At 35.8% G+C, this 13561-nt stretch overlaps 1 protein-coding gene across 2 annotated transcripts in view; it reads right to left on the bottom strand.

Moving 5' to 3' along the window:
- EXOC1 (exocyst complex component 1) overlaps positions 1–13561 on the bottom strand; it is a 54475-nt gene that overhangs the window by 26040 nt on the left and 14874 nt on the right. For both annotated transcript variants that reach the window (XM_068975007.1, XM_068975008.1), the window contains exons 5-9: positions 10694–10881; positions 8282–8509; positions 7952–8084; positions 7237–7346; positions 2376–2525 (exon numbers count right to left, since the gene is read on the bottom strand). In XM_068975007.1, coding sequence (XP_068831108.1) covers positions 2376–2525; positions 7237–7346; positions 7952–8084; positions 8282–8509; positions 10694–10881 — 809 coding nt within the window. The remainder of the gene's footprint in view (positions 1–2375; positions 2526–7236; positions 7347–7951; positions 8085–8281; positions 8510–10693; positions 10882–13561) is intronic.

Raw genomic sequence — 13561 nt, 5'->3', positions numbered from 1 at the left:
AATAAGATAATTTCATTTTAAAAAGCACATCAATATTGTCAATTGAAAATATACTGTGAGCAGAGAATGAGCCCATAATTCAGTGCTAGACTGGCTACTGTCTTGCTTCTTCACTTTAAATTATATTCATGAATGATACATATATATGAAGATAGGGCAATAATACTCACTGAGAACACAATCAGGCAAAAATCTTATTGATTATTTTACTCATTTGAATATTCACTAGGGGACAAAGCATTTGTTGGCACAAAACTCTGAAGATGTAACAATATTTAATTATTCAAAATACAGTTTTAATCCTCTTAAAACTTCAGAAGGCAAAGATTCCAGTCACACAAATATTATTCTGTAAGCTATAGGGTCAGACACGACTGAGCGACTGAACTGAACTGAACTGAAGCTATCTCCAAATCAGAATTCTGCTGACTCAAAACAAACCAGAATACAACACATCAATAGAGTACTGAACCCATGGGCTCCTGCTACAATGGGCATTTATTAAATGAGTGAGATCATGTCATTCTGCTACTCAAAGCCCATCAACACCCATCCCTCATCTCTCTGGAAGCAAAAACCAAATTCTTAACAATGGCGCACAGCCCCTTCCAGATCTGCCCTGCCCCACCTCACCTCACCTCTCACACCCGCCCTTCTCATCCTGAACCTGGCTCGCTGTGCTCCCACCACAACTGCCTCCTGGTTGCTCCTCCAGTGCTCCAGGTTGCTCTTGCCTTGGGGCACATGTGCTGCGCTGGGAGAGTTTTCCTCGGAAATTCCCACTGCTCACCCCTACTTACCTTTAAAATTTGTGCTCAAATGTTGTCTTCTCTGACCATCCTTTTTGAAACTGCAACCTTTCTGATGTCCTAGCATTCCCTGCTTTATTTTCTCTAGAGCTCTCAGCAGTACCTTCTAGCAGACTATGAAATTGACTTTTGTGTTGCTCCTTCTCCACTAGAATATGTACTCTGAACAGTCAAGTGTTCGCCTGTTTTCTTCAGTGCTGTTATCTTTAGCACATAAAACAGTGTTAGCACACAACAGATGCTCAATTCATTTGCTCAGTGAATGTATGAATGACTCTTCTCTTGTCCAACTGCGGACATCTATGTGTATGTGTGTGCTCAGTCACTCAGTCATGTCCAACTCTTTGTGATCCAATGGACTGTGGCCACCAGGCTCCTCTGTCCATGGGATTCTCCAGGCAAGAATACTGGAGTTGGTTGCCATTTCCTTCTCCAAGGGATCTTTCCAACCCAGGGATCAAACCTGCATCTCCTACATTGAAAGGTGGATTTTTTTTTATCATTGCACCACTTGGGAAGCCCAAGTGGTATTTATCACTGTTCTAAGCTCTACGTCTCACAAGTCTGGCACCATCCTGTCCCTTGTTTTTGGATTCTCTCTTGTGATTTATAATCTCTATTCCTACTATCATCTTCCTCGTTCAAGATTTCATTTCAGTTCATTATTATATTAGGTTCTTAATTAGTTTCCCCTATCAAGTCTTTTCCTATGTGTGAAGAATGCTGTTAGGACTCACAGCTCAGATTTTTTAACCTAACTTCTCACTCTTCTAGAATATGGAATTTCAGCTTCAGTCAGCCTGGCCTTCTTAAAATCCTGGGAAAAGGGGCAAATCCAATGTTTTCTATGAAGTTTTCTCCTGTGGCTTCAGGTCATGAATTTCCTTTCTCTAACCGGCTATACATTTAAACTCATTTCCAGTTTAGCACTTAACTATGGCCGGCTGTTTTAAGTATAATTGCTCTTCCCTGGCAGACCTGATGCTCTCTGGAAGTAGGAGCATATGTGGGAGCCACTTCTTATTCTTACATATTGATTACAGTGAGTACAAAAGAGGCACACAGTGAAAATCTGGTGACTGACAAAGAGATGTACCATAATATGATAATCCAATTTTTCCAGCTAGTGTGTTCCACAATCAGGAACAGAAATATCTATGTTTCTATGTGCCTGGAACAGTGGAATGTTTGTTTAATAAAGAGGCATACTGCATGTGCTTAAAAGAGCAGATTACAGATTCTAAGAAAGCAAATGCCTCACTGAAAACATCTTCATACTCTCTAGTTTTTATACGGCACATAAAGAAACTCAGAAAATAATAATTTAACTAAACTGAATGATGCTTCAAGCTGCAGTACAGCCCAATACTATATTGAAGTTCAAAATATAGCTATGCTCCATCCAAGTAAATAAAATAAATGTTCTCCCAGAAATTCAACTACTTGCTGCTTTTCTAAGAACATACAAGAGTGTTTCAAATGTCACTTGCGGAATGGAACACATGACCTCTTGATTCTAAAAGATAATGCTCTATACTCAGTGAGTAACTGACGTCAAATCCATACCTTTGTTAGTCCCTCATATTTTCGATAATCGGTACTCTTTAGCCACTCCATCAGCTTGGCATATCGGAGTAAGTCTCTATGAAATGGATGATGATTAGGTAAAGTCAGTTCAATAGAGTGCTGAGCAAGAGTTGAACTCTGATCATGACCCTAGAGTGAATAAATAAGTACATAAATATCACTGACAGTATAAAGAAACATTGTTGTAACTAAATATCCTTAATAATGATCAAGCATGGCCAAGCAAAAACAACAGAACATAGAAATATAAGAACTGAGTACTTACTTGTCTTTATCATGCGTGTATACAAACTGAACACCACCACCATAAAATAGTCATAAACACACAAGAATGACTCTCTCATAAATTGACTCATTTTATCTTTTAAAGTAGCTGAGAATGAATGCTTTAATCAAGTTCACCTCTCCCCTATCATTTTACAATTTACTAAGCAAATAAATATCATGATATAAACTGTTACTAAGAAATACCCACCAAACAGGGGAAGTCATTCAAAACAAATTAATTACATCTATGATATTTCCATTAGAGTCTACAGTATTTAAAACAGCAGATGAAAATACACAGGATACAGAATTTCAGAACTAGGAAGGACTACAGATGACTATTTCCTGGGCTTTCCAGGACAGCACTTGGTGCTCAGTTGCTGGGTAATGTCCTGTTCTTTGTGAACCCTATAGACTATAAGCCTGCCAGGCTCCTCTGTCCATGGGATTTCCCAGCAAGAATACTGGTGTAGGTTGCCATTTCCTCCTCCAGGGGATCTTCCCCACCCAGGAACTGAACCTATGTCTTCTGCACTGCAGGTGGATTCTTTACCACTGAGCCACCCAGGAAGCCCTAATAATCCCTAATAATAATAAAGTAATTTTAATTTTTCCATTAATTTGCTAAACAAGCAACTATATAATTTTGTTTTTAATCCTTGACATGACTTATATAAATTAGTAAGTTTTCAAACTGCCTGAGACAGACGATGCATCCTGACTTTGTTTTAGAGTGTATGGATCCAGCAGATCAGTTGATCCAGTAGAACAAACTGAAATTCAAAGGGTTAAGTGATTTACACAGGTCACACAGGAGGAAGGCTAGAATCTGAACCTTAGTCGCCTGAGTCTCACTTCTGTTTTCTTTTAAAAACATGCCAAACAAAATCATTTTAACCAGACTCAAAAATTGCTGAAGGTCAATACAAACATTACATTTCAGAAATGTTTGCCACATCAGGATGACCGAGATTCCACTGAACCACAGATATCAGATACTGTACACAGATAGAGATTAGTTTTAAGTCTGTTAATGTCTCCAAAATGTGTCTTAACTAAGTTACACTGACTAAAAGGAAGGAGTATTTGACAAACTTACTATTGCTGATAAATGTTTTTCAAATATTCTGCCCTTATCAATAATAATATTAGATATATTTCCATTATCTCACTCTTCCTAATTAATTTTTTCAATGATTCAAGACTCAAAATCATGGTTTATGTTCTTCAATAGCTGTTTTCTCAGGTCACTGAATGTTAAGTTATATTATTTAATTTAATGTCAGGAAAGCTCTTCAATTAAAAACCTTCATCTCTTCTGCAAAATGGAAGAATCAACATTTATAGAGAATTTTACAGTTTACAAAGCTCTTTTACATCTATTATTATTCAAAGCTTTCTACTGCAAGTAGCAGTTTCAGATCACCATCACCTGAAAATTCACTGATATAAAGAACATCATTACCTTCAGACTGTTAAGATATATTAAATATTGTTAGTGTTAACAGAAAGATTTTAGAGAAACTGGTTCCAAAATATATATAGGAAGGAAGAAAATCAAATACTTAAATTGCTTCATTCAATCAATAATATAGATAACTATCATATCTAGAACTCAATTGTGCTAAGAATTTGACTCTTTATATACTTTAAAAATTAAGACATTGTTTAAAGTTTCTTATTATAGATAAATAAGTTAGTAATGATAACTGAAAACCTTTTGAAAAGGACTGGCCATTCTAGATGCCATTAAGAACACTGTGATTCATGAGAAGCGGTCAAAATATCAACAACAGGAGTTTTGGAAGAAGCTGATTCCAGCCCTCATGAATGACTTTGAGGGGTTTAAGACTTCAGTACAGGAAGTAACTATAGATGTGGTAGAAAGCAGGAGAACCAGAATTAGAAGTGGAGTCTAAAGACGTGACTGAACTGTTATAATCTCATGTAACAGATTTTTTAATGGATGAGAAACTGTTTCTTACGGATGAACAAAGAAACTGGTCTCTTGAAATAGAATCTACTCCTGGTGAAGATGCTGTGAAGGATACTGAAGTGACAACAAAGGATTTAGACTATAATTAATATATAAACTTAGTTGATAAACCAAGTGGCAGGATTTGAGAAAACTGACTCCAATTCTGAAAGTTCTACTGTGGGTAAAATGCTATCAAACAGCATTGCATGCTACAGAGAAACTGTCTGAGAAAGGAAAAGTTGATCATTGCAGCAAACTTCACTGTTGTCTTATTTTAAAAAACTGCCATAGCCACCCCAATCTTCAGTAATCAGTGCCTTGGTCTCCCAGCACCATCAACACTGAGGAAAGACCCTCCACCAGCAAAAAGATTGTGACTCGGATGGTAGGCTCAGATGGTGGGTAGCAATTTTTAGTAATAAAGTATTTTTTAAGTGTGTACATTCTTTTGTTAGACATAATGATATTGCACACAATAGGCTACAATACTGTGTAAACATAACTCTTCTATGCATTGGGAAACCAAAAAATTTGTGTGACTTGCTTTACTGACACATTCAGTTTATCGTGGTGTCTCCAAGGTATCCCGTATACACTGCTATAGAGTTTTAAGTACATTACTTTTAACACATCCTCACAAGCATCTTGAGGGTAGGAGCCATTTCTTATTCTTACATATGGAGGACAGTGAGTACTGTCACACAATGTGACACACAAGTCAGACGCACAATCAAAATTTGATGACAGACAAAGACATGTAACACAATGCAGTAATCAAATCTTCCCAGACAGTGTGTCCCACAACCAGGAATAGAAACACTCTTGTTTCCCAATTCTTTGCTAGGTGACACAAAGCATTAAATTTAACATAAAGAAAATCTCTTTTCTGTACTTGGGACATCATCTTTCATCTTCTTCAGCACATTCCAGGTTGTTGCAACATTCTGGTTTTTAACATGCATTATTCACATGTAACAACACATATTAGATTTTCAGAACTGGGAAGCATTCATTTTAAACAAAGCCATTAGTTTATAAGGCAAGGAAGCAAAATCACAAATAGCAGCATGTTATAGCAAACAATTACGGGTGGAGAAAGGATTATCACTTACTGACTGGTATTTTCAGTACCATCTACAAATGTGGACTACAACCCTGCCAACAGGATTATTTTAAAAAACTAGGGAACTGTGTAGAAATAGATATTATTGAAATAATAGTGTAAGAAAAATGTGCATTAGTATTTCCTATGTGATTCCTAGGTTTACTTTTTTCCTGATGCTTTTTAAGTCCAGTGGAATGTTAAGAGTGTCTTCCCCTGTTTCCCCCGTGCATGCTCAGCTAGCTGATCTTCCTTTATGCTCCCATGGTACCACCATAACATATACCCTCCCTCAGTCTGTTTGCGTCCCTTCTCTAGACTGGTGAGCAACTAGAGGAAAGAGTCAGCCTCTCGTCTATTCCAATGCAATGTCAGGAATGCGTCTTTAATCACTTGGCAAATGACTTCTAAATAAAAGAATAAGTGAGTGAGTGACAGAAAGAAAGGCAAGCAGAATGAGATTAAATGCCTTTTGGATCTAAATAAACTGTTACAAATATGGTTAACAGGTAGCTTAAATCAGTAAATTATAACTATAAAGATTCTGCTGCTATTAAGCTTAGTAAACTTTACAGGAAAAAAAAAAAAAAAGAATCAGAGAAGCTGGAGCCAAAGTTGATGTACTCACAGGCACCGAAAGAAAGTAGGACCTGTTATAGAGTTGAAGGAGGGCCTGAGTAAACTAATCAGAAATAAAATAGAGTAAACACAATTGTTTCAGAATACTACAAAGTGAAAACAAAATAAGAACCTAGAATTTCAGACAGAATTTCTTGATGAACAAAATTTCACCAAACTTTTTTTTTTGCCCCAAATCCCTATTAAAGAGATGATAAATACACAAAATCTAATTTATTACACCTAATTTATTCGATAAATATTAAGTCTAATTTATTATTTATTAAATAAAACACCTTCTATTCAAATCCCTCTAAGGTATACTTAATAGTAACATTTATATCATTGCCACAACCTTAATTATAACACCCTTTCCATAGAAAAATAGAGACAAAAGTTTTTTTTTTTTTTTGAGACAAAAGTTTTATATAAGATTAAATCAACTAGAATTTACACTTGAGTTAGCCATTTTTCTCGTACTTATAAGTACATGGAGTGAATGAAACACTTAAAACATGGAATCAAGTCCTAGTTCTCACTTGAAAATACTGAAAAATAAAACAGGCCAAACATTAAACACATAACAAGTTTGGACTTATTTTTATAAACAAGATTGTCTAAATGGGGTATATGTAATATGAAGCCTAATTATTTAAAACTTAGGGAATTTTAGCTAAAAGGAACTGTCTTCATAGAAGACCACTGAGGCTGCAAATACATCTATGAGCAAATATACACATATCTAAAAATATTAAAATCAAATAAATATATAAAGGAACATACTGTGCTCCCAATTAAATACATCAAAATTTTTTCTGTGACAATTTCATTTCAAGCTACAGGAACATGACAGTATTATAATAAAATAAAATTACCTGTTGAACAAAAACATTGTTGAGGTGACTAGCCAGTCTCCGGGCAAAATTCTCTCGCAAATCACTGAAACGCTGCTGCTGCTGTTCAACTGCCAGAAGCATGTCATGGCCTGAAATTGTAACAACTTATTTAATGGGTAAAAGAGCTCCTGGATGTCTAATGAGTACATTTATAACGGAAGCCGTATTTCAGTTTTGAAGAACTCAAAGTTTTACTGGTTTATTCGTGTGTTTATAAAAGAAAGGTAAGGGGGGAACAAACAGTATAACTCAGCAATCCTCACAATGCGGTCTTACCTCAGCATCACCTGGGAACAGTCAGAGACATAGATTCTAGGCCTCAGACCAGACCTACTGATTCTGTGGTGGCACCTGGTAATTTGTGTTTTAAAAAGCCCTCCAGGTGATCCTGATACAAGCTCAAGTTTTAGAACCTGGTCTAGCAAAGCCTTATGGCATCTACTTTGTGCTAGGTCCTGTGAACAGCACTGAAGAAAAATCCTGGTGTTAACTTAGAGTCACCACAGTCAATCAGAAGGTACTGAAACAAAAAATTTCTTCGTCCCAATATAAATTATGTTTGATAGTAAGTGAAAATTGTTTCAATAGCTAATAATCTAACCCTAAACCACTTGCCTGGTGGACTTCTTGTCAAAAGCTTTACACTAAGTCAGAAGCTTAGTCCCAGGTTCTTGGGCAGATTTTATGGTCATACCTGGTCGAAGAGCCACATTCATGCACTGTAGCAGGGCATCTGCGGCGTTGGTGCAGGCCTCAATGCCCCTGGAAGAAGAAAGATCTCCTTCCTGAAGTGCCTTTATATGACCTTTGGCCAGGTCCATGTGGTTCTGGAATGTAAATAAACACACCATTTGTCTTAGGAAGTTTACAGGTAAGATGCTACTCAATCCTATTACTGGGTCTTTGAAACTTCAGTATTTTTAAATCTTGCTCTCCTAAGGAAATTAGAAAATATTTACAAATGGGCTTTAGAGATCATTAGATTTTTAAAAAATTGCTGTTAATACTTTATAATCATGCTTACCACAAGGAACTCTATCTCAGATAGGAGTTTTACATTGTTAGTGTTACTAAGATGAATTAGGTGGTTGCTTTCAGAGATCTGATCCATTTGTTCTTTTACACTTTGGAGCATTTCCTCGTAACTGCTCAGTTTCAATTCAATCTGATCCACCTCCTTGAGAGCCTCATCCAGTAACTTCATTAAGATGTTGACTTGTTTTTCGGAGGCCATGATTGACTGGATGTTGGCCTACAAAGTTAAAAAGAGAAGTAATACTTCATATGCTTTAAATGAAATATCCATAAATCTCTTTCACAGCAGAGTGACTTAGCAGCAGCAGCAACAAAGGTTGATATACACATCTATTTTAATTTGCTACTTTGTGTTTACATTCCACTTTTTTTACATAGTATTTCAGGGAAGCACACTTTCCCTTATATGGAGGTTAGGGACCAGACCTCAATACTGCATATTTAGGGTATCCCCATGATGTATCATCAGTAATGGTGTACTCTCATTTCTGTAGACTAACTGGCATTAAGTTATATCATCTCTGACACTTCTTTCAGCTCTATCAACTATAAACATTTTCTATAATCTGCAATATTTACATAAAACCCTAAACAAAAGCATAATAATCATCTATGTTACTACCTTAGTTAAGAGGGTAGCAGTAGCATGCCAGTCTTTAACGGATACATAGAACTAATTTATAACTGTAGCATGATTTGTACTAATAGGATGTGGAAGACCCTACTGCCATAAGATAGCTCCTTCTACAGTATTCTTTCTTTTCTCTTTCATTTGCAACTACTTTTTTTCCCCAAAGTAGCAACAAACCACCAACCTCTTATTAGTATTTCCTAAAGATTCTGACTATTGATTCTGAATTCCCTGAAAAATGGAAGCTTTTAAATCCAAAATTAAACTGCAAAGTAATATGATGACTTAGAACATAGATGCAACATTAACTAGAAAACACAAACCACAAAGCCACATTAAGAAGGCAGATAACATGATATGAGGAAAAAATTTGGATAAAGAATTAAAATAGTATCATTGTATGAGTGATGCTAAAATTGCACATGTTATTTTATATACTATTCATAATAACTCACTTGTAAGTGCAGCCCAACTGTAAAGGCAGCAGAGCTCAGACCCACTGACATCTTAAGCAGCAGCGCTGGGACTTGAACTGATTCAGGACAATTTTCACTTCAACATCTTGAAGTCTCTTCTAGGCTTTACTTCCTGAGAGTTTTACAAATTTGTAAGCTTGGACTATTGGTGTAATCTCTGAACCTCAGTTCAACCTTACAACTTCTGTACCTTTCATGTATAAAATGCCAACACTGTTTTAAGTCTTTAAAACATTCTTTATTCTCTGAGTTTTTCTTAAATGCATACTTTGCCTAACAAAACAACACCCCACCCCCTACCAAAATATTCTCATTTTAGATTTTTCTCACAAGAGAGGTACTACTTGTAGCTTTTTATTTCCTAAAGATGTACATTTAGATACCAGCTCAGATATGTGCACACAAATAAACAGGATGTATTCCAAAGCAGTTCAGTTCAGTTCAGTTCAGTTCAGTCGCTCAGCCGTGTCCGACTCTTTGCAACTCCATGAATCGCAGCACGCCAGGCCTCCCTGTCCATCACCAGCTCCCAGAGTTCACTCAGACACATGTCAATCGAGTCGGTGATGCCATCCAGCCATCTCATCCTGGGTCGACCCCTTCTCCTCCTGCCCCCAATCCCTCCCAGCATCAGAGTCTTTTCCAATGAGTCAACTCTTCTCATGAGGTGGCCAAAGTACTGGAGTTTCAGCTTTAGCATCATTCCTTCCAAAGAAATCCCAGGGCTGATCTCCTTTAGAATGGACTGGTTGGATCTCCTTGCAGTCCAAGGGACTCTCAAGAGTCTTCTCCAACACCACAGTTCAGAGAAGGAGTCGAACATCCTCTTGCCCTGGTTCTCCTGTTTTCACTACACTATTTTGCTCTCTCTGGGTAAAGGATTCACTTCTTTCAGCTCACTCTCTCTCTTTCTAACTTGTACCTATTTTTTTCCCCCAAACCACAAAAACGTTATTCTCTTGCCCTGAACTATTCTGAAGTGTTTCAGAGGCTGGGAGAATCAACCCCCAGGGTGGTTTCAGGTTGGCTACTTTCTACTTCCATCACTTCATATCAAGAACCTCCCCAAATCCAGAACCTCAGCCAACTGCCTTCACTGGCCTAATAGGAATGATTCTATCTTTGGAACAAGAACAATGAAAGATGGAGGGAGGGCAGCTGGTAATGCACTTTTAGGGAAATACAGCAATAATCACACTATCCAGGCTTAAGTGCAGAGGCCGTAGAATATGGACATCACCAGTCTCCTCAGTTTACCGCACATCACTAGTCACACGCTACAAGAAAGGCTTACCCCATCTAGCACCTGCAGCTCTCTGGACAACCTTTCTGCAAAGGCCTCGGCATTGGAAATTGCATATTCACAGCCTTCCATCATTATCTCAATATCCTGCTCTTCTCTTGCATTTAACTCTTGGTATTCATCCACTGCCTCTTCATCACCTCCTGTCACACTCTGATTTTCTCCACTTGGAACAGATTCTTAAAAGAGGGTAAAAATTAAAAATAAAGTAGTAAAAAACTAGGAAGGATAACAGCACTGTACTTATAGGTAAGGTCAGTTATAAGCACAGGTCACATTTAGTGGCTGAAAAATAGGAAAAAAAATGATTCAAAATATATGGAAAAAAAGCCTTATTTTTATGAAGAACTGCTTATATTAACATAATGTCTATTATAACAAAAGCATGCAGTCTAATTTATTGACTTGTGTTAAAACAGGCCTTAGTCACACTTTCCTAAAACATAATTAAACTACAAAACAAATATAAAACCAGAAATGAAACACATGCACAAGCCTAGCCTTTTTTTTTCCTACCTGAGGTAACTGTTGCTCTAATTCAAGATTCATGAGCAACAATTTGCTTTCCCTTTTTTTCTAGGTAACATCTTCTTCTGTTATTTTTGTTCTTTTTGTCTTTGTTATGTTTTATGTTTTCCTCCAAATAACTTTCAATTGAAATTTTAAAAGCGCATCTACAATTCATAATTTATTTGGGGCAATGAAAATATTAACTGAACTTTCCATTTCTTTCTTTAAAAAATTTTCACATGCGTTTATAAAATTTCTAAGGATCAGCTAATAGAAACTTCCTCAATATCTGTATAGTAAGAACAACAACATGGCTGTGTAAAACTACAAAAATTTCAACTGTCTTCCTGCTTCAAAACAAAAGACCATGAGGTCAGAACTGAGATGCTTTCTAGATAAATGTCTCAGTTCACTTTCTGGAAAGAATACACTCAGCATATGGGATTTTATATAAATCTTGAAGTTAAGAGAGATAAAATGAAAAAAATAATTTTACCCTTAAATAAACCTCAAAACAAAGTTACTTATTTCCAATAATTCATGGGACACGATTTAAAACACAAATTCCAAGTGTTTTAAATATTCATTATTTTGTATGAAAATGAGAATCTACATTCAGCATGACTTGACATATGTTAACTTGTCCTTGAACAAAACACACTTAATTCAAAGTAACAAATGATTTACTCTTAAGAATGTTAATTAGGCAGGTTTAGATAACATACCAGAAAAAAGGGAGGGGCTAAAACTTTTGGTACAGGCAATTACAGACTGCAGTATACAAATATAAGTTCCTTAGAGTAGCATCATCAAGCTCCTAGTCCTTTGAAACAGTCCCTCTGGAAATGGTGAAGTGTCATGTGTGCAGCCTTTTAGCCACTAGGGGGCAGGGAATGCCCAAATCATTCTGTACACTCTTTACACAAGAAAATATTTAAAATAAACAAATATTTTAAATGATCATAATTATTTCAGAAGTATTTTCTCTTCCATAAAAGTTCTTTGGAAGTCAATAATGAATACTATCATTAATTTTTATTACCATATTGATTTTGTTGTAATACATTTTTCCCTGCATACAATTTCATAAAATATGCAACCAATAGTAAAGAACAATGGCAAGTAATAAAAATATATGGAATAGAATAAGAAGAAAAGGTGTTACGCACCTTCTGTAACTTTAGGCAGTTCTGGAGAATAAAAAGGTATGAAAAAAGCAGAGGAAAGTAAGCAAAGAATATTAGCTGGGTAGAAATGTACACAGGTTTAAATATTAAAAATACTACCCACATCTCATTTGAACTTCATGCTAAATTAAAGCTTAAAAGACAATGTCAAATACAACTACCAACTGGAAATATTCATAAGAAGCTGAATTTCCAGAGTTCATTTTTCTTATTCATTTTCTGACAGTGACTAAAATACATTTATCTTTCTATTTTCTCTTAGTAACATACAGTACTGCCGAGACCTTGGAGGAGAAAACTAGAAAACAGATTACGTCCTGGGGATTATTTTTAGGTCAGTTGTGACTCATGTATTTAGTCTAGTTATTTTCACTCAAGACCCAAAACCTTTACCCAGACACTCCCTCCCAATGGATTAGTCATAAAACATTGTTAGAAAGGACAAGATGGAAGCAATTTAAAAAACACACAAGATATCAGTTCAAGGTGGCTTTTAAGAATTCAAGTCAAAGATTAAAAAAAAAAAATCAAGCTGTAAGAATGAAAAAGAAAAGGCCAAACAAAATTTTCCAACTTAACCTGTTAACCAAGCCCTGTTTTAAAAATATTATTCTACCAAGAAGCCCCAGTTACTAGCATGAACATTCAGTTGTCACCAAGGAAAACTACTAAAGCTGTTACTGCAATGAACAGTCTTACTTGAATGATTATTTAGCTCTTAAAAGGAAATGGTGACAATTTCTCATTTGTTTTCTAACATAACCCAAAGCTTAGAGACTTAAAAAAAAAAAAATTAGTGGTCATGATTTTAAAGTCCAGTAAGACATTAAACTAGTTTATAGTCATTAATAAAGCTACTATATAAACTCCATTAAATCAAAGCAATGTTTACTAATTTATAGAAAGTGATTTTCAAAATGAGATCCTTAAGGATCTTAGTATTCTTAAAATTGATCTCAATTAGGTTAATGTTTATAAAAATATCTACACCTTTGCTTAAGACTCTGAAAAATTAAATGTCTTTTCTTTTTTTAAAGCTAGTCACCTTATTCTCAATAAACAGCAATACTCTTCTTATTGATATTGGTGCTATTCCTCAATGAGATAAATACAGGTAGGGTATGTATTTTCCCATATTGTTGACTGAACAAAATATATTGAT

The sequence above is a fragment of the Capricornis sumatraensis genome, chromosome 7, assembly GCF_032405125.1.
Source record: "Capricornis sumatraensis isolate serow.1 chromosome 7, serow.2, whole genome shotgun sequence".
NCBI classification, from domain to species: Eukaryota; Metazoa; Chordata; class Mammalia; order Artiodactyla; family Bovidae; genus Capricornis; species Capricornis sumatraensis.
Note: the sequence above shows the minus strand (reverse complement) of the source record. Positions and strands in the feature narration are given on the sequence as shown.